This window comes from Chinchilla lanigera, unplaced genomic scaffold, assembly GCF_000276665.1.
Source record: "Chinchilla lanigera isolate Chin_1 unplaced genomic scaffold, ChiLan1.0 scaffold00019, whole genome shotgun sequence".
NCBI lineage: Eukaryota > Metazoa > Chordata > Mammalia > Rodentia > Chinchillidae > Chinchilla > Chinchilla lanigera.
The window spans coordinates 23,442,359-23,466,508 of NW_004955420.1; the positions used below are offsets into that span (position 1 = coordinate 23,442,359).

The 24,150-nt window shown below is 42.8% G+C and overlaps 2 protein-coding genes across 6 annotated transcripts in view; one reads left to right on the forward strand and one right to left on the reverse strand.

Moving 5' to 3' along the window:
* LOC102003349 overlaps positions 1 to 6,265 on the reverse strand; it is a 17,878-nt gene extending 11,613 nt beyond the window's left edge. Inside the window, exons 1-2 of the mRNA XM_005383606.2 lie at positions 6,198 to 6,265; positions 5,703 to 6,164 (exon numbers count right to left, since the gene is read on the reverse strand). Coding sequence (XP_005383663.1) covers positions 5,703 to 6,164; positions 6,198 to 6,265 — 530 coding nt within the window. The remainder of the gene's footprint in view (positions 1 to 5,702; positions 6,165 to 6,197) is intronic.
* Positions 5,562 to 24,150, forward strand: part of Abcc5 (ATP-binding cassette, sub-family C (CFTR/MRP), member 5) — a 74,813-nt gene continuing 56,224 nt past the window's right edge. For 4 of the 5 annotated variants that reach the window (XM_005383351.2, XM_005383353.2, XM_013513528.1 and 1 more), the window contains exons 1-2: positions 5,562 to 5,679; positions 9,310 to 9,491. In XM_005383351.2, coding sequence (XP_005383408.1) covers positions 9,363 to 9,491 — 129 coding nt within the window. In that variant the 5' untranslated portion in view covers positions 5,562 to 5,679; positions 9,310 to 9,362. Of the gene's footprint in view, positions 5,680 to 6,064; positions 6,155 to 9,309; positions 9,492 to 24,150 lie in introns of those variants that run through there. The other variant, XM_005383352.2, reaches the window with a different exon arrangement.

Below are 24,150 nucleotides of genomic sequence, written 5' to 3' on the forward strand. Positions count from 1 at the left end.
TATATAATAACTCTCTGCTCCTACTTCAATACTGGTGCAATTGACATTTAGGTGTTCAACAACTAAGGCTTGGAGACCAAAGTTAAGGTAACTGGCTTAAAAGGTAGCCATTATTTTGGCCCTGCCCGCCCCCCCCAAGGTCAACAAGAACCCAGGACCTAAGGGAGCCTCTATATGATCCTACAACTTTGGTGAGTCACCCAACCCCCTTGCTCTCCAACAAGGGGGTTGTTGGACCCCAGAGAACAGGAACCAACCAACACAATGTGCCAGAAAGGGAAAAAGTCTTCCATACTGTCACAGGAAGCCAGATGGTCAAGCAAGACTGTGACCCATCCTGGTGGCTGACACTGATGGAGGAGATGAAAGGCTCTATACATGGTTCCAAAAGTAATACCTGAAGGGACTTAACTGACCTTGAGAGACAGCAAGAGGTAAATTTTGGCTGATGCAGGTCTCTCTGTAACCTAGTCTTGAACACCTATAACCAGAGTTGGAAAAGTAATGGCAATATAGGTTAAACATACAAGGGAGCTCCAATCCATGCCTGCTGCTCATAATTGCTAGCTACTCCAGTAGACAGATCTAGCAGCCAACTGGGTATGAGTGCTCTTCCAATCCCTTAAGGACAGTGTCTGATGTGGCTCCTTCCCCAGTCTGTCTTTCCTTTCTGGTGCTCATGCTTTGTTCATACATGCCCCACTCTCTTGGTAAAGTTTGTTCATTCTCACCTAGAGGTTACCAAAACCCAAGCGATCATGCAAATGAAACCCACGCCACCTAAGTACTGACAGAGAGCCAAACGAACTTGCCCACAGTGTTGTCTTCCTTCAAGACCAGAGAGACTCATGGGCAGCAATGGCCGTGCACATCGCACCAGAGTAGAGGTCTGTCAGCTAAAACAAAGGGGCTGTGTTAGTCCCTTAAAGAAGAATATATTCCCTTGTCAATAGATCTAAAATGCCATCAAACTACTGCTGGTGACCATAATTCAAGATCAAAACCTGCTTCCACATCCACAGTTTATCAAGAAATCTTCAGAGGATGGGCCTAGCTCCCCTAAACTAGAACAGTCAGGGCGAGGGTTCTTTGCTCTCCAAGTAAGTAGGGCCAACATCCCATGCAGCCGCAAGTTGCTACAGAACATGGAACTTCCTGTCTCAACTCCCTCCAAAGGTTTTCAGGGACCAGTGCTCTCAGGGGGGAATAATACAGTTAGGAACAAAGGAGCTGAGTCACTCCCTTCTCTTCGATCAGCTGTAAACACCACACCACCCTAGTGATTATCCGGGTTTAAGTTTAGGAGCTCGAGCAGATTGCTGACATCAGCAAGCGAGACGGTGCGAGGCATTTTGGATCGTTGGCGTCTGACTCTACAAGTACCGGAAGCCCGAGTTATCGAGGCCCCCTTTTTTTCTTTTCACACTGGACCCCTTTTCTTTCCCCTTTGCACTTGAGACCCTTTTCCCTTCACCCTTCTCCCTGTTCCTGCTGCCGTCATGTCATGATTTTCAATAAATATAGCCACTTACTACCTACTACGAGGTGTACACTTGCCAATTCTTTCCTTGTCTCCTTGTCTACATAAGAACCTAAACTATTTTTGGCTCACTCAACTGTAACAGTCTGAATATAGGTTCCGAAAGTAACTAGCAAATCAATTTGGAGAGGAGACAGAAATGTTTGGTCACCGAAGCAGTGCTAATGGTCCTCTCATACTTTCGAGTTACTCTGGCATGTAATGCATGGTTGAAAAGGCACGTAATGGCTACCACTGCTTTCAAGGGGCATGGGTACTTATTAACCCTGCTGCCACTTTTTAAAAAGCACATATGTGTGTGTGTGTGTGTGTGTGTGTGTGTGTGTGTGTGTGTGTTCTTCTTTGTATAATCAACCCCAGACTCTGAGGCTTTTTGTTTTTTTTTTTTGTTTTTTGTCTTTTTGAGACAGGGTCTCACTATGCAGCTCAGGCTGAATTTGAGCTCACTTTGTGGCCCAGGCTTGTATCGAACTCGCAATCATCCTCCTGCCTCAGCCTCCCAAGTGCTAGGATTACAGGCGTGTGCCACTACACCCGGCCCCAGACTCCGTGGTTTTAAACATGACTTCAGTACTGATGATCTGAACTTTTGGTATTTTTAGTGTCAGAAGCAATTTAGACCAAGTCTACTGAATCAAGGGAGTGATTAGGCGGGCAGAGGGGAGGTGGTAGGGGTAATAACTCTGGTTACAGAAAGTTAAATGCTATTTCTAAAACTCAAGTTTTCTTTCATGTTCAAATAAGTCTGAGAAATAATGAATTAAACAAGGCTAGGACAGGTCTCATTATTGTAAGATTTCTCAGAAAATTTAGGTAAAATGTTGCTGTGATTTTCAAATATATGCATAATTCCTAAAACATAGTTGACTTTGAAAATTCTTTTTTCTCAGAACATATTGACGCACTAGTACTTCATGGACTGTTTTGTGGAAACACTGCTTTAGGTAGATAAAATAAATCAAGAAGAAAAAAACTTTAAAAAAATTGTCTCAGAATCCAGAATATAGAATCTAAGTGGTATAATATAAGTAAATAAAAACAAAAACCACAGACTAGATAAGTAATTTAAAACCAGAAGTTCCATTAGAACTGAAAAAGCTATAAGCCAGTAGAACAAAAAATAGAAATTTCAAGTTGTCTCTCAATTCCTGAGCAATATAAAGGTAAACTGCTTCTAGAAGAAATGTTTAAAAATTTTTTTCTTTACCTTTTGATCAGTGACCTAGCGAGTGATATGTGTCCACCTGGGCTTAATTTTAAATGGAGGGTTTATAAAGATTCTTTGTTATTACTTCTCAAATATATCCACAGAATAAAGGTAGCTTAAAAGCAATGTTAGCAGGGCGTAGTGGTGCACACCTTTAATCCCAGCACTCTGGAGGCTGAGGCAGGAGGATCGCTGGGAGTTCAAGACCAGCCTGGGCTACAAAGCGAGCTCAAGGCCAGCCTGAACTGCATAGCAAGACCCTGCCTCAAAAAGACAAAAAAAAAAAAAAAAAAAAAAAAAAAAAAAAAAAAAAAGAAAGAAAGAAAAGCAATGGTAATTCCTCATTGGTGGTCTCTCATAATCAATAAAATAAATAATTTGTGTTTTACAAGTACATTTTGTTCCTTCCTGGGACTTAATAATTGAATTATTTTGATTGAAAAGTAAATGCAACAAGATGATAAAAAAAAGTAAGTGCAGGCTCCATGCGTTTTTAACTTTCCTTAGTTTACATTCAGGTAAAAAAGATTATTATTGTTAATGTTGATCTCTTCTTCTGATCAAAAACCTACATTTATGGACAGAAGTACTTGAGCAGTTTTGGGGAATGATTGGAAGTGACTATTTTTCTAATCTGCACTGGCCTGTCTTGCTGAGAAGTCTCTACCCAGGCTGGACTATTGTATTTCCCTTCCCTGGCTTAGATGGACCCTGTTGTATTGCACAGTGTGGCTGGCAGGTATGAAGTCCATAATTCAGGATGATGTGGGAGAACACCCCACACACATCATATCACGAGAGATGTTTGATATACCATACCATTTCCTTCAGTTCTGTGACTAACTGTACACTTGACATCACATCCTGACCAGCTGGGTAGGGGAGGGTGCAGAAGGCTGCGCGGTAGTGCATTCTTCTGTCAGGCATGGTCCACCAACTGTGTGGTTCTACGTTCGGGAATCTAAGCATTACCCTGACCCTCTTTAATCCATCAACAGTTCTGTTGATTTTACCTCTTAAATTTCCCTGAGTCCATCCATCTCAGTCCTAGTCTAGGCTACCATCGTCTCTCTTTCTTGAAAGACAACAGCTACTCCTAGCTGGACTCTTCTCTCCCATTCTAGCCATTTCTCCTTCTTTCTCTAGTCTGCCAGCCTCAGGACAGTTTTCAAAATTAAGTTTCACTTCCCAGTCCTTTCCCTAGTTATCCTTTAAGTGGCTGCCTTTTGCTCTTGCACGGCTGTCATGCAGTCTGCAGTGTCTTGGGAGATGCCCCCTCCTACCACCACCTGTCTCCTCTGCCCACCGGCACCCTCTTCACTTTGCTACCTCCTACTACCCTGCAGACAGTACATTCTTTCTTTTGCTGTACTTACCATCGTTGTCGTTTAAATTTAATTAGTTTATTTGGGACTGTCAGCCCCGTGAGGGCAGGAAACTTGTCTATTTTGGCAGCATTGAATCTCCATCCAATATTGAATGAACAAAAATCTTTATTACATTACATTAATATTATTTTAAAGTACACACAATTCTGCAGTGCAACAGAGATTCTCTGGCCTTTTGCCTGGAGGTAGGGACTACGTATTCCAACCCCCAAAAACAACAGCGCACAACACAGACACATTTCAAGAGGGTCCTATTTGTTATCATGTATTATCCGCTGAATCTCTTCATTTCCCCCACAGATTTGTAAGGTTTTCTCTATCACAGATCAAATGTACATCTATGCACGAGTTTATTTCCACGTCTATTGATGGGGACTACTGTGTCAGTAACTTCACCTTTAACCTGTCAGTAACCTGTCTTCACTCTAGCTAACTAGCTTGTCTGAAGACAGACAAGTCACTTTACCTTCTCTTTTAATCTCTTAAATGCATAATCATAATATCCACACACAAGGTTGTTCAGATTAAAGGAAACAAGACTGGTATGTAAAGCCCCAGACAGAAGCCGGTCGTGGTGGCACATGCCTGATAACCCCAACCGGGGAGGGGGGACTGAGGCAGGAGGATCACCCTGGATTTGAGGCCAGCCTGGGCTACATAGTGAGCTCAAGGTCTGCATGAACTATACAGTGAGGCCTTGTCTCAACCAAGCAAGCAAACGTACAGCCCAAAATAGGGTAAGGGGGCACTCAAGAGTGTCCCTTATAAAGACGTTGAAGGAACAGATAAAACTGCAAAAATAAAAAGATCGATTCTTCTAGGAGCCCAATTCCACTTTTAAAATGAAAGGGATGAGTTAGCATAGTATTTTGAAGGCTCCCGGCACTTACAAAACTGCGATCCTGGCATTTCATTATCTAGAAACCAGCAGTTCATTATGAGACGGGCAGCTGTGATAAAAAATGAGAAAGGTGGTTCTCTATGCAGAACGCAGGGTGGAATCTTGAGCAAGCAAATGTAAAACGCCAAGGACCACACGGACAAGATTTGGGGCTCAGCGGCCGGGTTCACGACTCTTCTGGGGACAGAGCAGGCTACGATGACCTTCACGATATTTTCTGGCACGTGAACTGCCCGAAGGGTTGCAAGGCCCTGCCTACGAACACCGAGCCGTCTGTGACCGCAAGGCACCTGCCACCCTCCTGGCTGCCCACTGGTACGCACAACCGCAGAGAAGATTCCAGACCCGCTAGTAGAGGTACAAGAAGGACGCTACAGCGCCGGCAGCGCGGTGAGCAGCGGGGCAGCCCGCGCCCCCTCCTGGGCGCCGTCAGGGTTTCTGGGAAACGTAGTTCTGGGCCGCGCTTAGAGCTCGGGAACTCGGCCCGCGGGACTACGACTCCCTTCGGCCTTGCGCGAGCTGAGCGCAGCGCGCCTGCGCCGAGCGGCGGCCGATGCCGCTATAAAGGCTTGTTTTGCTCCGCTGCTGATGCTCAGGAGCGTGGTTGCGTGGTCGGTGCTTCTGTCTGGGAGCTGGGGCACAGGTAGGTGACGGTTCCAGTCTTACCTCTGTCGTGTCCTCCGGTTGTCACTGGGCTCACCTCCTTGCGTTTCCTCGAGGCGTGGCGGGCAGTGCTCGGGGGTTCGAGCAGTTTGGGGGAAGCTAAGCCGGACAAGCGGGGCCTGGCCTCGCTCTGGTGTCCCGCCGCCCTCTGCTTGGGTTTCGACCCCTGAGCGCTCGTGGTGGGGTCCTGCGTTGCAAGGGACGCTGGTGGGCTTGGAATGAGTGGTCGGGTGCCGGCTCCATCCCCGGATGCCGCCACCAGGGGGTGTGCTACGTCCGCGGGCCCCGCGGGTGTGGGTCGCAGTCTCCTGGCCAGGCCGGCGCGGGCGGTGGGAACGCCCCAGGGCCGGGGCTACCTGGGCGAGGTTGGCCGGGGAGAGACCCCTATCCTGAGCTTGTGGGTAGGCGTCCTGGAGCACGCCGTGAAGCCGGGGATCCGAGAGCGCCCTGCTAGAGTAAGTCGTTCTGTTGGTTTAGCAGACGGGTAAAAGGAGGTACGCGGCACAGGCACGCACCGCAGCCCGGTGGTAGAGCCGGGAATGGAGCCCAGATCTCTTGACTGTCATCCAGTGCCCTTTTCACTTCTACAACCTAGAGCTTGCGCGTTGCTTTAATCACACCAGGGTCGTTTGTTCCCCACGGACGTAGGGAGGCTACTGGCGGATGGGCGAAGGAACGCTTGGGAAACTTTCAGGTTTTGAAGGAGGTGGATAGGTTATAGTGGATTACTAGAGGCGTGGTAAGTACGCGTCCTTTTAGCTTTGAAGCTTCCTGTGCAGTTGTAGCCCTGGAACGCGGGTCCTGAGGTGCTGGAGCCCTACTCTGGAATGTAGGGAGAAGGCAACTTGGAGACACCAGTCTGGCTCGTTACAGTTGTCAGGATTCTGCGCAGCTCCCCTCCCCCTGCCGCTGAGTCTGTAGTGCTATGCAGGGAGCAAGCCTACTCTTAGCACTAGCAGGAGAGTCCTGATGCCAGAGGCAGCTGACCGAGGAACCTCAACCCTGTCGAATCTGAGCAGTTCTTTGGGGGTTCCCTTAGTTCAGGCAGTGTGCCGCTTTCCTTGTACAGCTCTGTTGAGAACCTTCAACAACAACAAAAAAAACCCATTTCTTGCTTCCCTCGATAGCTAGGCAACTTAGCATTTTGAAGACTTTCCATTAACTTCAAGAGGTAACACACGAAAACGGTATTACAAATAGTATACAAAAAAAAAAGGTCTGGGCTAGTGATCCTTCCTTAGTTGCATGCTTTATATTGGGGGATGGGGTCTGTAGCCTTTTTCTAAACCTAACTGGCGTCCTGCCTGTCATATCCCCAAGACACAGAGGACAGTGTCCTCTCCTGTTCAAGGCCAAGATACAGTAACTTTGTGCCTGTTCAGAGCTTGCCCACTCTCATGACTGTGCTTGTTTTGCAAGAGAATTAGAGATGGAAATGTTCAGGATAATGAGAAACTATACGCATATCCTTCGTAGGTAACATAACCTGGTCCCTAAGGAACGTTTAGGATAGGTCCCTTAGGTAGGTTGCTGAAGTCCCTGTATACCAGTCACCATAGGCACAAAATAATGCTTATTTTTTATTGTAACAGGAAAATCGTTTCATCCCTGCCACTCTCTGCTCATACATTCCACTGATTCTGCTTCACCCTTTGAAATAAAATGATTGAAAGAATCTGGCTAGATAATTGAGGTGTTCTTCGTGTTCTTTTTGATGTAGCACTTAGTATTGTGAACAAGTTACCTTGGCCTCTCCCTCCCTCACTCCCTTCTGCCTATTTTTTTATAGTAGCACTAGTTTTCCTCTTCCCCTGTACTTAGCCAGGCAAGGGAATCTTGGGAGGGGAAGGGGGGACTTCCGTGACCCTGTAACAAGAAGGGTTCCTCTTAGCTGCAGCTGACAGTGGAGACATGGCAGGTGCCAGGTCTGTTTATAGTTTAGCCTTAATGAGGTCTCAGTGACGTGCTCACCGTGCTCTTGCTTAGTAAGCCGATGTTCTTTATGGTGCACTTTGTCATTGAGCAAGGTGATTTTATTTTAAAGATAAAAACTTAGCTGTGTCAACTTAAGAGTACTCAAACTGAAATTAGGAAAAGGAAGAAGTCAAGCTGTTTTTGTGCTGCTAACTTGTCTCTGTGAAGGACATTTAGTCTCACTTATTTAAAGGATTAATAAATATTCGTTTTTGATAGCTTAAAAATGAATTATAGTTGTCAGAATTTTGTATTGGAGGAGTTGTATTTTTAGTCACAGTGATAGCTGGGAATTTATGGACTCCAAAAGGCAAAATAGCTACACTTACTTAATTTCTAGTGAGGTTGCTATGCAAGGTGTTTTCTCAGCTTGTACTGTATCTAGAAAGCATCAGACCTTCTGAGGCTGGAGGATATATTTTAGAGCAGCATGTAGGTGTATTTGTTTTTTTATTTATTTAGAGACAGGGTCTCTGTATGTAGTTCAGGCTGGCCTTGAACTCACTATATCATATCAACCAGACGAGCCTCGATCTTATGATTCTTCTACCTCAGCCTCCCAAGGGCTGAGATTACAGGTATGCACCATGGTGCCTGGCCTTAGGTTTTTAAATGTGGCCAGAGTTGATACACGATATTGCTTAGAGTTAAGCAAGCAATTGTTTAGAACGGTTTCATATAGAGACTAGGTAAGATTTAGTGGATAGAGACTAGGTAAGATTTAGTAGTAAAGGGTAGAAATTTAGTTTTTAACTATTATTGTATAATAGCTGTACTGAGATAGAACTTACATATAAAATTCATTTTTCTTTTTCGGCTCGGTGCATGGCTGTAATCCCAATGCCTTGGGAGGCTGAAGGAGGAAGATTGCAAGTTTGAGGTCAGCCTGGGCAACTTCTTGAGGCCTTGTCTCAAAATAAAATAAAAAGGGGTAGGGTTGTAACTCAGCAATAAGAGTGCTTATTTAGCAAGTGTGAGGTCCTTAGTTCAATCCCCAAAACAAAAAAACAAAACCACCCTTTAAAAGTATGTCATTCAATGTTGTTGGTTCTTTTAGTATGGTAATGGAATTGTGCAGCCATTACTACTAATTGGGAAATTTTCAGTATCCCATGGGAATTTGTGTTTAAATTTAAGTTACCCTATTGTTTCATATTTTAACTATGTAACTTCATGGAGCATTAATAATGCTAACCCACTAGCTAATTATAAAAATACAGTCCATTTCTTAAGTTTTCATTTAGTAAAATTTGGTAAGAGTAGTGATGTCCATTTTAAAATTTTGGAGTTTGTAATGCTTGGAACAAACTGAAATTGTTTCTAGAAAGTTAACATTTATTTTTATCTAAATGCTCTGTACTTTGGATTTGAGTTTAGTTGAAGTATTTTTTTCTAGGTTTTTTTTTTTTTGCCTCTTGAAGAAGAGAGAAGGTAATTTTTCTAGATTTTATTGTGTGGTGTTTTTTCTTTTTTAAAAAATGGAATATTACTTGCAATTTTTGGGGGAAATTATTTGTATAACTTTAATGGTAGAAAGCTTGAATAGCTTTGTGCTCCCCTTTGCATTTTCAGGCACTTTAGCATTGATTAAGCACAATTTAGGAAATGCATGTTCTCAATAAATGTTTGCTTTCAGAATAGTGAAGAAAACCGGCAGTCCATGAGCCCTGGCACCTCCAGTCGGCGAAGATGAAGGATATCGACATAGGAAAAGAGTACATCATCCCCAGCCCTGGCTACAGAAGTGTCAGGGACAGAGGTGGCACTTCGGGGCAGCACAGAGAACGGCAGGAGTCCAAGTTCCAGAGAACTCGACCGGTCAGTATTTCCTGCTCCCAGCCCCTTCTCTTATCTGCCTGCTGTACTGGACTACACTTGTATGATACATAATTTAAATATTTATTTTTCTTTATTAGCTTTACATTTCTGTTAAGAATAGCTCAGTGGTACAGCATGTGCTTAGCACCAAGAAAGGAATTTATGGTTACTTATGAAGGAGTCCTTAGTTCATAGTACTCAATAAATGAGAGAAGAGGCTGGGGATTTAGCTCAACGGCACAGCACCTGCCTGGCAAGCGTGACATCCTGAGTTTGATTCCTGGTACCCAAAAAAACAAAACAAACAAACAAAAAAAAATGGGAGAAGAGGGTGTATTGAAATCTCACACCAATTTATTTTTTTGTTGACTCCATTTTGATACCTTCTGAAAAGGCTTCGTCTAGAAGACAGCTTATAAGGGAGCAGGCTATGTAGGGAGGAGTATGAACCATTAAGCTTCATTTATCTGCTGAAACAAGATTGGGCTTTTTGTTCTGTCTCTGTTGTCTGTGCTTAAAACATGAATCCTTTGGAGAGACATGCTCAGATTTCAAGCAGTCATTGCCAGTAAGTTTTTTAGGTGAATTCATGAATTCTTTTCCTCCAGTAGAAATAAAGAAGGTATATTATAAATTAGAGTGTTTTTCCCCTTTGAGAAAACAGCGTTATACGTTTTCTCAAATTGCAAAAGTAGCTATGGGCAGAACAGGGGTGTCTGGGTTTAGGAAATGGAGGTTTATGTTCATGCTTTAGCAATGTGAAAATTTAAGAAAGATAGGGACTTTGTAGTTGACCTTATCTTTCTTAGCCTGACATGACCTGTCCTTTTTTGGTGCATTAAAGCTGTTGCTTATTAATGAATATTTTTGCTGACAGGTCTTTAGAATGTGTATTTAGAGCACTGTTTTTACTTTCAAGTTTATCTTTGGAAAAATATAGATTTGGTATAATCAGTGTCAAATACTTCCCTGGTGCCAGTTTTATAACTTCTTTGTGTCCTTTTGTCTAGACCTTATGTTAATTAAAGATTATTGAGTGTAGCTGAGTGCTAGACATGACACCATTGTGGCATATTCACAAAGGTAACATTGGAGTGGGGCTTTCAGGGTTGATTGGCTGGAAAGGTGTTTTAGGCTATAAAAGGAAAGACCTAAAGGAAGAGAAAAAAATACATGGTATATTGGAAGCGTGGGTGAGCTGTGTATTTCATTATGTCTTAGTAGATTATGTTTATTTATTTATTTTTTTATTTTGAAGAGTAAAAGAAGGATAACATAATAATAGGGGGGACTTACCAAATTATAGACAAAATGGTAGGAAATTATCAATGGTTATTGTTTTACATATTGTTATCTACAAAATAGTTTCTCAGGAAAACAAATAGACAAATAATAGTGAGTTAGAGACAAAAGAGGTAGGAGATTATCAAGAGTTGTTGTACTATACTTTGGTATCTTCAAAGTGGCTTCTAAAGAAAATAAATAGAGCTATACATGAGTGACCTATTGAAAAATCATTAACTATTCTCAATGGTTGTTGTAGGAAACACATAATAATAAACATACATCCATTTATGAAATAGGATAGGAACATTACAAGCTTTACACAGTTATGGATAGATTAGTAGGAAAATATCAATGGCTGCTGTAATACATGGTGGTATCTTCAAAGTGGTTTCTCAGGAAGACAGAGATATGCAAGAAGGACCTAAAAAGTAGTTACAGCCTAAGGGTTGTCAAAAATAGCATATTACCTCCTCACCAGTGACTCCTTTCACTGAGGTATGATGGCTGGAAGGAAGGCCAGGATTGAAAAGAAGGACAATAGATTATGTTTAAAATGGTGTCAACACTGGTACTTAACAGTAGGATCACTGAGAGTTAAATGAGATAATACATAAAAATATAGTGTTGTCTGGTATGTCTAGAGCTCTGTAAATGTTAGCTCTTAGAACTAGTTGTCTAGAGTGTAGGATGTGTAAAGGAGAAGATTCTGGGTGCAATGCCAAGGAATCTTTGACTGTGAGCGTTGGGGAACTGAACTGTTGGAAATTAATGAGAATTTTTTAACCCTTTGTTTTGAGATAACTGTAGGTGTACATGCAGTTAGAGCACATAATACAGAAAGGTCCTGTGTAAACTTTTTCCAGTTTCTTCCTGGTGATAACATCTTGTGTAACTATCATATACTCCGAATAGGAGAGTACATGATAGAATGCATCGGCTTTGTAACGATTTCAACATGTATTTTACGTTTATCTGTGGGAGGGTGCATGTGTATGCATCTTATGCAGTTTTTCCACATGCTTACATTTGTTTGACCACTGCCATAGTCAAGACACTGAAGACCCATCGCAAGGATTTGTCATGCTGCACTTTACAGCCGCTGTCCCCTTCCCCTGCCCCTCTGCCAATCACTAGTCTCTGCCTCGTGTCTGTAATTTTGTCATTTTAAGAATGTTGTTATATAAATGGAATCATACATTATGTAATCTTTTGAGATTGCTGTTTTTCACTTACTCTAATTCCCCTGATATCCAGTTTGTTAGGTGCACCAATAATGCTTTTCTTTTTGTGGCTGGAAATTGTGTTATACCAGTTTGTTTAACCAATTATCCATGGAAGGACGGTTGGGTCATTTTTGGTTTGTGACAGTTAACAAATAATGATGCTTTTAACATTGCTGTATGGGGTTTTGTGTAAACAGAGCCTTTGTTTGTTTGGATAGAAGTTGGGGACTCTTAATTGCTGGGTCATATGGATAAGTACTTATTTCGTTTTATAAGAAATGGCAATACTCTTTCCCAGAGTGCTTGTATCATTTTACATTCCCAGCAGCAGTGATCAAGTTTTTCTGCATTCTTGCCAGTATTTGGTGTTATCATTATTTTTATTTTAACCATTCTGAGAGGTATGTCCAATACCTCACTGGGTTTTACTTTGCCTTTCCCTAATGGCTATTGACATTGAACTGAGAGAGGTTTTTTTTTGTTGTATTGAGACAGGGTCTCTTGAACTCACTATGTAACCCAGGCCGACCTTAAACTCATGGAAATTCTCCTGTCTCAGCCTCCCAAGTGCTGAGACTACTGGTGTGTATCACCACACCTGGCTTCTCAGAAGATATTTTTAAAACTAGATTTTTATTTTAGAAAGACTAGTCTCGAAACAATGCAGAAAAATCCTGTGCAGGAAAAAGAGATAAAATACAGGAGCAGACAGGAAGCAACTATGTTAGTCCAAGTGAGAAAGGTGGGGGTCTGTGGGAGGTGAGGGGCATCTTTGCTGGAGGAGGAAGGCGTGGAGCTTTTGGGCTTGTTGATGAGGACGTAAAACTTTTCTGGACATGTGGGAAAACAAGGAGAAGATTGGGGAGAAAAGAATGAATGACTTTGATCGCTTCTTAGCCTTTTGGTTAAGATTAAGTGTGAGGAATGATGTTGAACAAGTGGAATTTGAAGTGTGTTCAGGTTAAATTATCTGTAGGAAGAGCACAGACAAAAAGTAGAGTAAGGAGAAAGCTTGGGAGCCAATAGTTGTCCACAGATGAAGCCGTGGGAGAGAGAAGCTTTGCTCGTGGGTGGCTGGGAGAGCCTGCGGGGCGGGGTGTGGCCCTGTGACATTCCCAGGGCCGCGTCCTGTGCACTGATGTGCAGGGCCAGCAGCAAGCTTCTCCTCTAGGTGCAGAACTGTAAACTGGGTCACTATCAACTGAGTCAGCGATGGTGAGAGCAGGCCTCCCGTGTGACTGCAACCTTATCTGAACAAGGATGCTAATACATCCGCAGTTTCAGGAGCCCGTAGGAAGCTTATTTTCATCATTCCTTCCTGTTTTCTGAACTTAAAGTTGAGTGCTGTTTCCTGATTTTTACCATATTCATGTACCCTCTGAGCATGTTTTACTTCAAATACTTTTTAGTCTACATTCTCTCCTTTTTGCTTAGCTTTGACCTATGCAATAAAATCACAGGTTTATTCAACCTATTTCTGTATGCACAGTAAGGTGAATGCATAGCTGTTACTTTTAGAAGTTCACATATTGTCTAGAACCTTCTTGAATACCACCTGTCATTTATCTTGGGCTTGGCTCATATATTATATATTTGTTCACAGAGGGAGCCAGTAAGATGGCAGAAATTTTCTGCCTGAGATGGTATAAAGGTGCATAATTTGTTAGGAAGCAGAATGTCTCAGTAGGCATACAGGTTTTTTTGTTTTTTAAGTAAACAACTAATTGGGAGTACATTACATCTTCATGTCACATCATCCTGTAATGTCTTTGTTGTTAGAGTGGCAATCTGGGACAGGACTTTTCAGATGCCAGATATGCCTGGTGCTCATCAGAAAGCAAAGACAGTACCTCTGAATAACAAAAGATAAGGATACATCTTGTTTTCTCTTTTCCTTCCTCTTTTTTTCGGTAGTGGGAGTTGAACTCAGGACCTTGTGCTTGCCAGGCAGGTGCTGTGCCACTGAGCTATATCCCTGGCCCTGCATCTTGTTTTCTTAATCGGAAAAGTTTCATTCACCACTATTAGCCTTTGATAGATCCAGTTAACGTGGAGGCATGAAACTATGTCAAACAGATGTCACAGTTGAAGGACCAAGGAACATATTCTACTGAACACTATTATGGTGCCTGAGGCACGATTCTTTGGGCACAGCTCCTTTTCTTATAATTGTGTTCATTATGCACATGAAGATCATATGACTCCACAAGCCCTGATAGTTCGTTCTTGTTTTGCTTTTTGTTGGTGCTAGGGATTGAGCCTAGGGCCTCGAGCATGCCAGGCACATACACTATTACTGAGCTACACCCCAAAGCAGATTTGCTTTTTTTAAAATGCAGTATTTATTAATTTTTTTATTCAGGAAACATTTGAGTGCTCTCCAAGATACATGCACAGTGCTGAACCCAGAGGTCTGGTGCAGATAAAGATTAATTGATTCTGGGCCTGCCTGTCCTCTAGCAGATACGTAACACATCACATAGATTATTGTAATTGAAGTGCTGTGGAAATTAACAAGAAAGTGCTTCTCCCTCAAGGAGGACTTGTGGGCGCATTTGACTGGCGGTGGAGGATTGGGTAGAATTTGGAGAAATGAACATGCTAGGCAGAAGAAAGAGCGGTGGACAGAGAGACAGCTGGGCCCTGTTGGCTTTAAACATAGGTGTATTTAAAGAGGGCTAGGTAAAAAAATAATAATAATAAATAAAAACAGAAGGCTGAGTCAGTTTCAGATTATGGGTGTTCTTAATTAGTCAAGGAATTTGGGATTTCATTGTTTTAAATTAATATTTAGGCAAAAACAAAATAGAGCTGTCATATTTTTGATGAAGCTTTGCTTTGTTGCACTGATGGTTTTTCTTGGTGCTTTCTGTCCAGGGCTAAGGCTGACTTGTTTTTCACTAGCATGTCTAATGTGGGGAGGAGGAAGAGTGGGAAATAGCAGAAGTCAGCAAAAGTTCATGTGCCATTATTACTGCATTATTTTTCCCTTCTCTCAGAAGTACCATTGGTGGAATTTTCCTCCAAGTTAGGATATTCTTCACCTAGAAGGGGTGACAAAGCAAGTATTTATAAAACCTAGGGATCTTCCACTTAGCGTTTTTTAAAGGTCTTTGCTAGGCTGACTTTTTAATCTTGGTTGTAGTTTTCATAATTAGCTTCTTGAAATAGTTTGATGAGGTGAAGTTAATTAAGGTCTAATCTCTTACCAGGAATGGTTCTAAGACATATTACTAGGAAAGAAATAAGGCTCATTATAGAAAATGTGCAAAGTATATAAGATTATAGCAGAAAAAAATAAACCAGCCTTAACTTTTCTACCCAGAGGCAGCTTTTCTTTTCCTAAAGTTATCCGTGCGGTAACGTTACACCCTATGGAGCCATTGGCCCTGAAAGCTTTCCTTTACAGACTAAGGTTATGTGAGTTTGTTTATACCTTTGTGTTTTCAGAGTCAAGAACATTACTTGTAAGTTTGCTTGCTCTAAGGAAGGAGAGTAGGATGAGGGAGATTAGTATTGTGTGGCTCTGCATTATTTTTCTTTGAATCGGTATTCAGTGACTTTGCAGGTTTTCCTCACAGTATTAAGATGAGTAAGAACACCTGCTCCTTTTTCCTACTCCCTGTACGCACCACCCAGCTTGGCAAGGCTCAGTGAGGCACTGCTGGGTGTGATACGGTCTCTGGCCCGGTGCCAGCTGTGGGTCTCCAGTAGCAGCCCAGAGCTCCCTGGTGGAGATGACAACAGTGCTGCCATTGGTGCACAGCCCAGGTGGCTGTGCTGCTTGGGAATTCACTACCGGCTCCAACCTGATGGGGCTCCCAAGGTTGGCCTGCTGCCTCGATCAGGAGCTCCCTTACGCTGCTGACTGCAGCGAGACTGCATTGCCTTCCGAGGAGATGCTGCTAAAGGGAAATAAATACAGCTTGTTGGCATGAGTTAAAAGAGCCTTCTGTCAAAAGGGAAGAAAACTATTGGAACCAGCTTCCTGTTTTCAAAGCAGTTTTAACAACCTCAGTTCATACGTTGTGAAGATAGCTGAGGATCTGGGATCAAAGCTCGGCGGTAGAGTGCTTACCTGGCGGGTGGAGTGCCTCCACCTGCAAAAAGAAAGAAACTAAGTAATTTGGAAGTTACAAATGGCCACTGAAAACCTCTTCTAGGAAATTTGGTTCTATTTTTAGGTAACCTGCCAATATGTCTTTTAATGTCCTAGCCATTTTCCCTTTCTCTTAATCAAAAGTAGAAAGGTCAGTGCCAAGGATCAGAAACAGGGTCTGTAGAAGTCTGTATTGGCTGAATTTGGCAGTGTCAGGTAAAGACTAATGTGAGATTCATTTGGTGCACGGAAGCCCACTAATTAGCAAAATTAAACTCTTCTAGCTCTTCCCCACTTTTAGGGGATGAGCTGTTTAGATGTTCGTATATTTTTTAATTAATTATGTTTATTGGTACATTTTAGGTACACATAATGATCACTTTCCTTATAGGGAATTTGTACCTGTACATTGACTCAACTTAATTGTTGTTTTCCCCATTCCCCTTTCTTATCTTCAACCCTTCTTATTTACAAAAGCTTTTTCCTTCTTTTCTTTTCCCCTCCTTTTCCCCCCTCCATATGTTTTAATTATTCAAGATTGTTTTCTGAATTAGCTATTCAAAAACTCAATTCTTTGGTTTTTTTGTTAGTTTGGTTTTTTTTTTGAGACAGGGTCTTACTATGTAGTTCAGGCTGACCTTGAACTCAGGGTGTAACCCAGGCTGGCCTCAAACTCACAGCAATCCTCCTGCCTCAGCTCTGAGTGCTGGGATTATAGGTGTGCGCCACCATCTTTGGCTTTCAGGTTAATTACTTGAGTAGATACTGGATGAAAACTTCTGTTTGACAAGCCCTGCTCATGGAGAGAAAAGCAAGACTGTCACTAAATGTGTGAACTTTAAAAGACAGTTGGGACCATGAAGGTCGTGCTGCCCAAGGAGACCCTGGGAGACTGGCTGGGTCTGCTGCTCCTCTGAGCGAGGCTGTTTGCAGAGAGGTGACTGAGCGGAGCTCTTGGCTTCCTTCCCTTCAGAACATTCACTTTGGCTGCCTGCTGCCCTGGCCCAGTGTGCTGGGCTGTTGAAAGGAGCATGGAATAGCCCGCCAACGCCAGCAGTACTGACAGCTCTCCTTAACCTTGGAGCAAGATGTGTTTGTTTTCAAAAGCAAATATTGCCAAAAGGGATTCAGGTGTTGTTCTGTGCCACAGAAATAGACACACACTCAGGCTTCTTAGAGCTAAGTTACACAGACTGGTTGCAGCAAATGTGGTCCTTTGGCTTTTTAAGAATCCCATGAAATCTTTACAACCTGCTGTTTACTTTTAGTTGGTGTTGTGTAGGTATGGTACTGCATAATCACTTAGTTTTTTCTAATGTCATGTCTCATGGTAGAGAAACAGCTTAGTTTTCCCATAAGGGTTAGGAACCCTTGTGTTTCAAATTACCCTGGTGGGCAGCTTTAGCCAGCTCTGCAATTCAGTAGTCACAAGTGGAACCTTTGAGGCCTGTACTAAGCACTTGATGTTAAACACAGTGTGTTAAGCACTGAAAGAAATTCTGTTTGAAAGTCGTACTTTAGCTTTTTTTTTTTTTTTAAGCTAAAGCCTGAAAATCTTGTTGAAGGGATATTTGTCAAGTGCAATGGACCAAATTCAGAAATTCCACTTTCCTAAAGCAATGATTTTCAGACCAGGCTGCCTATTAAAGTCACTTGAAGAACATTAAAATAAAAAAAAAAAAAATCTGTGGAGCCCAGCTCAGAGCAATGAGTTCAATCCTGGGTAGAAAGCAGTCATTGGTGATGTTGTAGAGATCCCCTAGTGATTCTAACCTTTAGTGAGGACTGGGAGCCTCTGTTCTATAGCTCATGGAGTAAAGGTTGTTCTTCTGTCCCTTCAGCCAGAGGGCTCCAAGTGTTTCCCTGCCCTGTGATTCATTTTCAGTTTAATCCTTTGAAACCTTATCATGGTATTAACAGAGTTAATCTTGGACCTCCCAGTGTAATAGGAACTTTGAGTTAGGTGCTTGGAATTAAGCTTATGAAACGACTGAATACCCTCAAGTTCCTGTCTATTATGGGGTAATGCTAGATTCTAATCTGTAGAAAAAAATACCTGTTTTACCATGGTGCTGGTATAAGTTATAGCCATTGGCTCTGTGTATTTACCCTTGTGAATTGTATTAATCTGGTCATTGGCATGAGAGTAACACAGCACCACCATAGATGGCTAACATCCAAGCCAACTCGTTTTCTCAGACTTGCATAGTTGCCAGGTGGTGCGGCTGAGATCAGGAAGTCACCTGACTTTGAAGAGTAGGTGAATAGTAGGCTTTTCCTATTTTCTCATCCGTGTGAAAGTTAGTTCTGAAATTTTGCTGGCCCACTTGACTGAAGTGGTTGCTATTTGGAAGTTCTTAAGGGAAGAGCTTGAGAGGGCCAGGACCCTGTTAACATGCTGCTGGGAGGAAGGGACGCCGGGAGGGTCAGAAGAGGAAATGTCCTCAGTAGGTTTCACTCGGAGATAGTAAGGGTGGCCACGCATGGAGTTAGCTGGTCTTGGGAGGACATTGCTTTTTAATTTAAAAGCAAATTTTAATTTCTTTTTAATTGAGTTTTTAATATTCAGAATCTCTTGAGAACTATGTCTGGTGGTAAACAGTTTCCTTAAAAGTTTATGTTTCTAGATGTTTGTCATAAAGGCAGCCGTGGGACTGGGACTCATGTGGAAAAACTCTCCTTGGGTCTCGAGGCTGTGTGAGAAGAGGCCTGGGTTCGGATCTTATGACCTATGGAGAGGAGAGGGAGAACCGGGTTGCAAGAGCTGCAGCCGTGGATTGTGCTCTCGTACCAGAAGCACTGTCCTTAAGGGCTGTGCAGACAGGAGTGCCGCAGCCTTTAATCCTCCGGAAGCTGCGCGGTGCCTCTTTGTCGCCTGTAGATGCTGCCATCTTTGTATCCAGCAACAACCTGGATGAACCCTTAGCCAGAAGGCTTAGGAGGCTTAGGGAGGCTCTGCCGCCATTGTGCTGCTGTCAGGCGGGGTTGCACTCTTTAGCCCGGGGAATCACGTCCCAGGGCCCTCTGTGTGGAGGGAAAGCCCGGGGCTGTTCTGGCAGCAGACATCGCTCTGCCAGCCCGAAATGAGATGGGTAGCCCAGATAAGTGGTCGCTGTGCAGCGTGGCAGGCGCATTAATTATTACAGGCACAGAGATGGCATTCGTGCCTCAGAGGAGGGAAGTTTGTGGTGCAGGCAGCTCTGTTTGCTTGTGGGTGGAAGGTTCCTTATCCTGTCACCTGACTGCTGAGCGTCAGCGGAATCTGAACTTCATTGTCCCTTTTTAGCTCTGTAGTGTGCCCAACTCCTTCCCTGTTGCTAGCACCTGTGTAGGAAAGCAAAGCTCGGTGTCTCCCAGACCCATAGGTTTGGGGAAGGTACAATGGCAGTAGCGTCCTTGTTTCTCTCACTTCCTGGGTCTAGCAGCATTTTTACCTTTGGAGCAAATCAGTCGCTGTGATGCCTCTTGTGTGGTGGACCATCTGGCTAGTGAGAGCCTTGCATGCCATTGTGCTTAAGAGAGAAAGAATGAGTGCTCTGGTCTCACCCCAAGAGGATCTTTAAAAAGTTCCTTCTGAAAAGGGTTTTGCAGCATTGTAATGTAAAAAGCGAATGGCTTGGTCTGGGGATGCAGCTCAGTGGCGGAGCACTTGCCTAGCATGTGTGAGGTTCAGTGTTCAGTACCCCAAACAAAGCAAAACAAAACAAAATGGCTTCATAAAATACGTTCCCTCATACCTCACGTGTCTCAAGTACTGTGTTAGCTCTTTAGCTGTCAGAGGACCTTTGGGTGAGCTAATTTTTTGTTGCTGGCCGCCTTGAGCATTGTGGGACGTTCAGCAGTATCCCTGGCCTCTGTCCACTAGAGCTAATAGCACCCTCCAGTGGTGACAACCGCAGATGTCTCCCAGTGTCCTCTGGCAAGCAGAAAGAAGCACCTTCCCTTGAGCACTACTGGGCTGTATTGCCTGGTATCACAGCACATGCAGCTACTGAGCATTTGGAACATGGCCAGTCTGAACTGAGCGGTGCTGTGAGTACACCAGATTTGAAAGAGTTAGTACAAAACCAAATACTTTATTTGTAAAGTATCTCAATAATTTTTATATTCATTGTACATTTATTTTTTTATTTTTTTTTTTTTTTGGTTTTTCTCCAGTACCGGGAACCGAACTCACGACCTTGCGCTTGCCAAGCAGGTGCTTTTGCCACTGAGCTAAATCCCCAGCCCCTCATTGTACATTTAAAAAATAATGTTTTTACCTAGCATTAAGTATACTATTAAAATTAATTTTACCTTTTACTTTTGGGGGTTTTTGTTTTGTTTTGTTTTTTGAGACATTGTTTTGCTATGTAGTCCAGGCTGGCCTTGAACTCACAGCTATCCTCCTGCCTCAGCTTCTAGAGTGCTGGGACTACAGGCATGCACCACTATGCCCAGTTTACCTTTTACTTTTTAAATGTGGCTGCTAGAAAAATTTAAGTTACATTATGTGGCTTACACTGATGACTTGCATATTTCTGTTGTACAGTACTGAGCTACAGCGTTACTGTACTAGCTGTTTAGCTATTTTATATTAACTGTTGAGATCCCCCTAAAGCTATTGTTGAAACTCCTCCCCCCGTACAGTACTAGGAATTGAACCAAGGGCTTTGTGTGTGGTAGGCAAGCGCTCTTGAATGATTTTTTTCTTCTTTTTTTTTTTTTCTGTCTTTTTTGAGACAAGGTCTCGCTATGGAGTTCAGACTGGCCTTGAGCTCACTTTCTAGCCCAGGCTGGTCTTGAACTTGCAACAATCCTCTTGCCTCAGCCTCCCGAGTGCTGGGATTACAGGCGTGCACCACCACGCCTGGCTGATTTTTTTCTTTAGAAAAATTTTCTTTTACATTAAAACTATGGAGACATGATATATGTAAAGTGGTACCTATTGCAGATTCTTTTTCTGCTGTGTATCTGCTGATTTTAAAAGTTGATTTGGAGTTCCAGTAGTGCATGTCTGTCTGTTTCCCTCTTTTCCATGTTGGATTTTGTCTCAGTTTTTTTAAGGTATACAGTTTTATCTTAACATTGAATTTGTGTTTTTTAGCTGGTGACATCTGGCCTGCTTGTTCTGTCCTATATCCTGGCACCAAGAGCAGTGCACACATGGTAGATCTTCAATCAGAACTGCTGAAGCAATGGGTTAGGAAATACTTTTCAGTTAAAAACCAACTACTTTAAATACATTACTAACCTGATAACTACTTTAGTTTTATTCCTTTTAATGCTAATTTTATTATACAGAAGTTTTCCTTTTTATATTTAAACCCATCCATCTTTGACGAATTTTTGACTTTGGGGGGAAAACAGAGGGTATCTCCCTTCCCTAGATGGGCTAGAGATGCTGTTTGATTTTTCTTTGGTTGATTTCCTCATTTTAATGAGATTTTTTAGGGTTAATTCCAGATAGATTAGTAAACAGTATGAAACCTGCATCTCTTAATTCATCTGCAACCTGGGTATTTGTCTGCCTGGTAATACTTACACTCATGATTCCCTATCCTGCTGTATTATTTATACTTTCACATAGTGAGTTCTTACAGCTTGAATGTATTAGATTTTTTTCTCTCAGCTCATTTGCATTTCAATCTGTTCAACCTTAGAATGTGTATAGCTTACTTCGCAGCAGAGTGTTGACTGGTAGGATATATTTGTTTTTACCTTTGAGCCAACACTTTTTTCCTCCTGGCATGCTCAACTATGTAAGCTTTTTAGGGAACCTAGAATAGAAGTTAGATGTCCAGGCCTCTAGTTATAAATGAGGCATCTGTGAGTTACTGGCTTTATAGTATAAAGGTGTCTTATGTTTAAAGAGCTAGTCTGCAGTCTAGCTCTTCCCTAGCATCCGCTCAGCTGTGGTTTAAAGACAACTAGGGTTGTGCTTTTTCACAATTAAGTAAAACAGTTGTACATTCTAGTATTCTGATTGTGACTGACTTTGCTACCATTGCTTATAAGGTATTAGTTGGAGTCAGAATCACAGTTTATTTTAACCTAGTTTATTTTAATAACAGTTTATTTTACCCTAAGGAAGAAAAGGCAGCCTTTTATGAAGGTACGTCTGAGGTCATCTTGTACAGCTGTGATTTATTTGCTTGTTTTTTTCTTTGAAAGGCACATGCATAGCAATTCAGACAAACTTGCGCCTGGATTCAAATTCCTGCTGTCTTTTAGCATCTGTGTGCCTCAGTTTCCTCAACCATAAAACAAGGACAATAGTACCTACCTTACAAGGTTTTTATGAGGATTAGTGAGTTATCTGTAAAGCATTCAAAGCAGTACCTGGCATATAATAGCTGTTGTGTTAATTTGTTTTAAATTTGTGCAGATATTTTTGGTCACCTTCAAGTAGACAGTTTGCCTTTGCAGACACATGCTGGTCATGAGAGTTGGCTGTAAGACTGCCTTAGTGTCTTGTATCTTGAGCCAGTGACCCAGGGTAGGTGGCATAGAGACAGCCTCGGGTCAACAAAACAGGAGTGAAATCACCACAGCTGATGCAGTAATGCTAGAGTACATATTCGAATACTCTATAATAAAGTGGAGTAGGGCTAGCTGGGTAGATGCCTAATTGCTCAGAGCTATGCTCTTTAAGTTTATAATCCCACTGATGGGATGTATCCTATATAATCCAGAAAGAAAAATAAACTATTATTTTTTATTACACCGTTAATAACAAGCAAAAGAGAGAATCTGAGCAACAGTGGAATGGTTAGGTATCGTTGGAGTATGTCATTATGGAGTATACTCATTATGCAGATCATGAGGCAGCCTCGCTGAACGACACATGCAAACTCGGCTGGGCTGGGGGCCAGTGATGCAAACAAGTGTAAGACCACCTGCTTTTGGGCTCTTGCTGGAAGTGTCCTACTGCACAGTACAGGTGCCGGGAGGAACAGTTGGGGGCGGAGGGTGCTGATGTTACAGAGGGGGTGGGGGAAGCTAAGGGAAAGGAAGTGGTTGAGATGGGGCCTAAAGTTTATCTAGTGGATAAATTGTGGTGTTACAGTTCATCTGTATTAAAGGTGTGCCGAGTACTTTTCGTTATCCATCCTTTTAATTCCTCTGAACTTTGGGTAAACGCATGTACCACAGTGCAAGTGGGTAATGTGCCCTGGCACTCAGCTGAAGGTTGGCAGGATCAGTATTTGAACCTGGGTCTCTCTAAAATCTGTGTTCAAAATCTCTGCCCTTCACTGTGACCTCCAACTCTGAGGAAATTCTGCCTATGGCGGTGTTAATACTTTAAGACCACAAGAGAAAATGGCTTTGTTGGAGTAGGAGAAGTCTTTTCTCTTGGGTTTTCTTGTTGTTTATGTTCACTTTTGAGAGTTCTTGCCACTGACTGCGTATCATTTGGAGAGGCCTGTCTGAGGGGACTGGGCGCAGGTTCGGGGCAGGAGGCACTGTTTCCGTCAAGAGAAGAGGATCCGCACTGTCCTGCCTCTGTCAGAGACACCGTTTCCCTGACAGGGGCAGTGAGTGAGGATGCGACAAGAGGGGTCCTTGGTAAACTGTGTAGGAAGGAATAGCAGAAATGGGGTGTGACTTGGAAAGTGTATTGCTTAGGGTCAGGTTTTGATTTTCTTGATCAGCAATGTAGACTTCTCCATAGCCTCATTGTGGGAATTCTTACTCTGTATTTTATTATTGTTGCCTGAAATTTTGAGGATTAGTGCCATCTGACCACTTTCATGGGGCGTGTCTTCGTCAGGAGGAGGTTGTACCAGGTGCCTGTTCTGCATCAAAGGCGGCCCAAGCGCGCTGAGCTCCGTCACTGCAGGCGGTTGCTGAGGCACCAGCATCCTTTCTGTCAGCCTGGGAAGGGAAGCCGGACTGCTGACTGGCCTTGAGGTTCTTCAAAGAGCTGTTGAGTCTGGCATCTCCAACATAGGGAATAACCTACTACTCTGGAGGTGGTAGAACATGATAGCATTGTATACAGTTAACCACTCACCAGTCCAATGATTTAAATACAGGATGGCAAAAACTTGGATGTTTTTCTCATTAA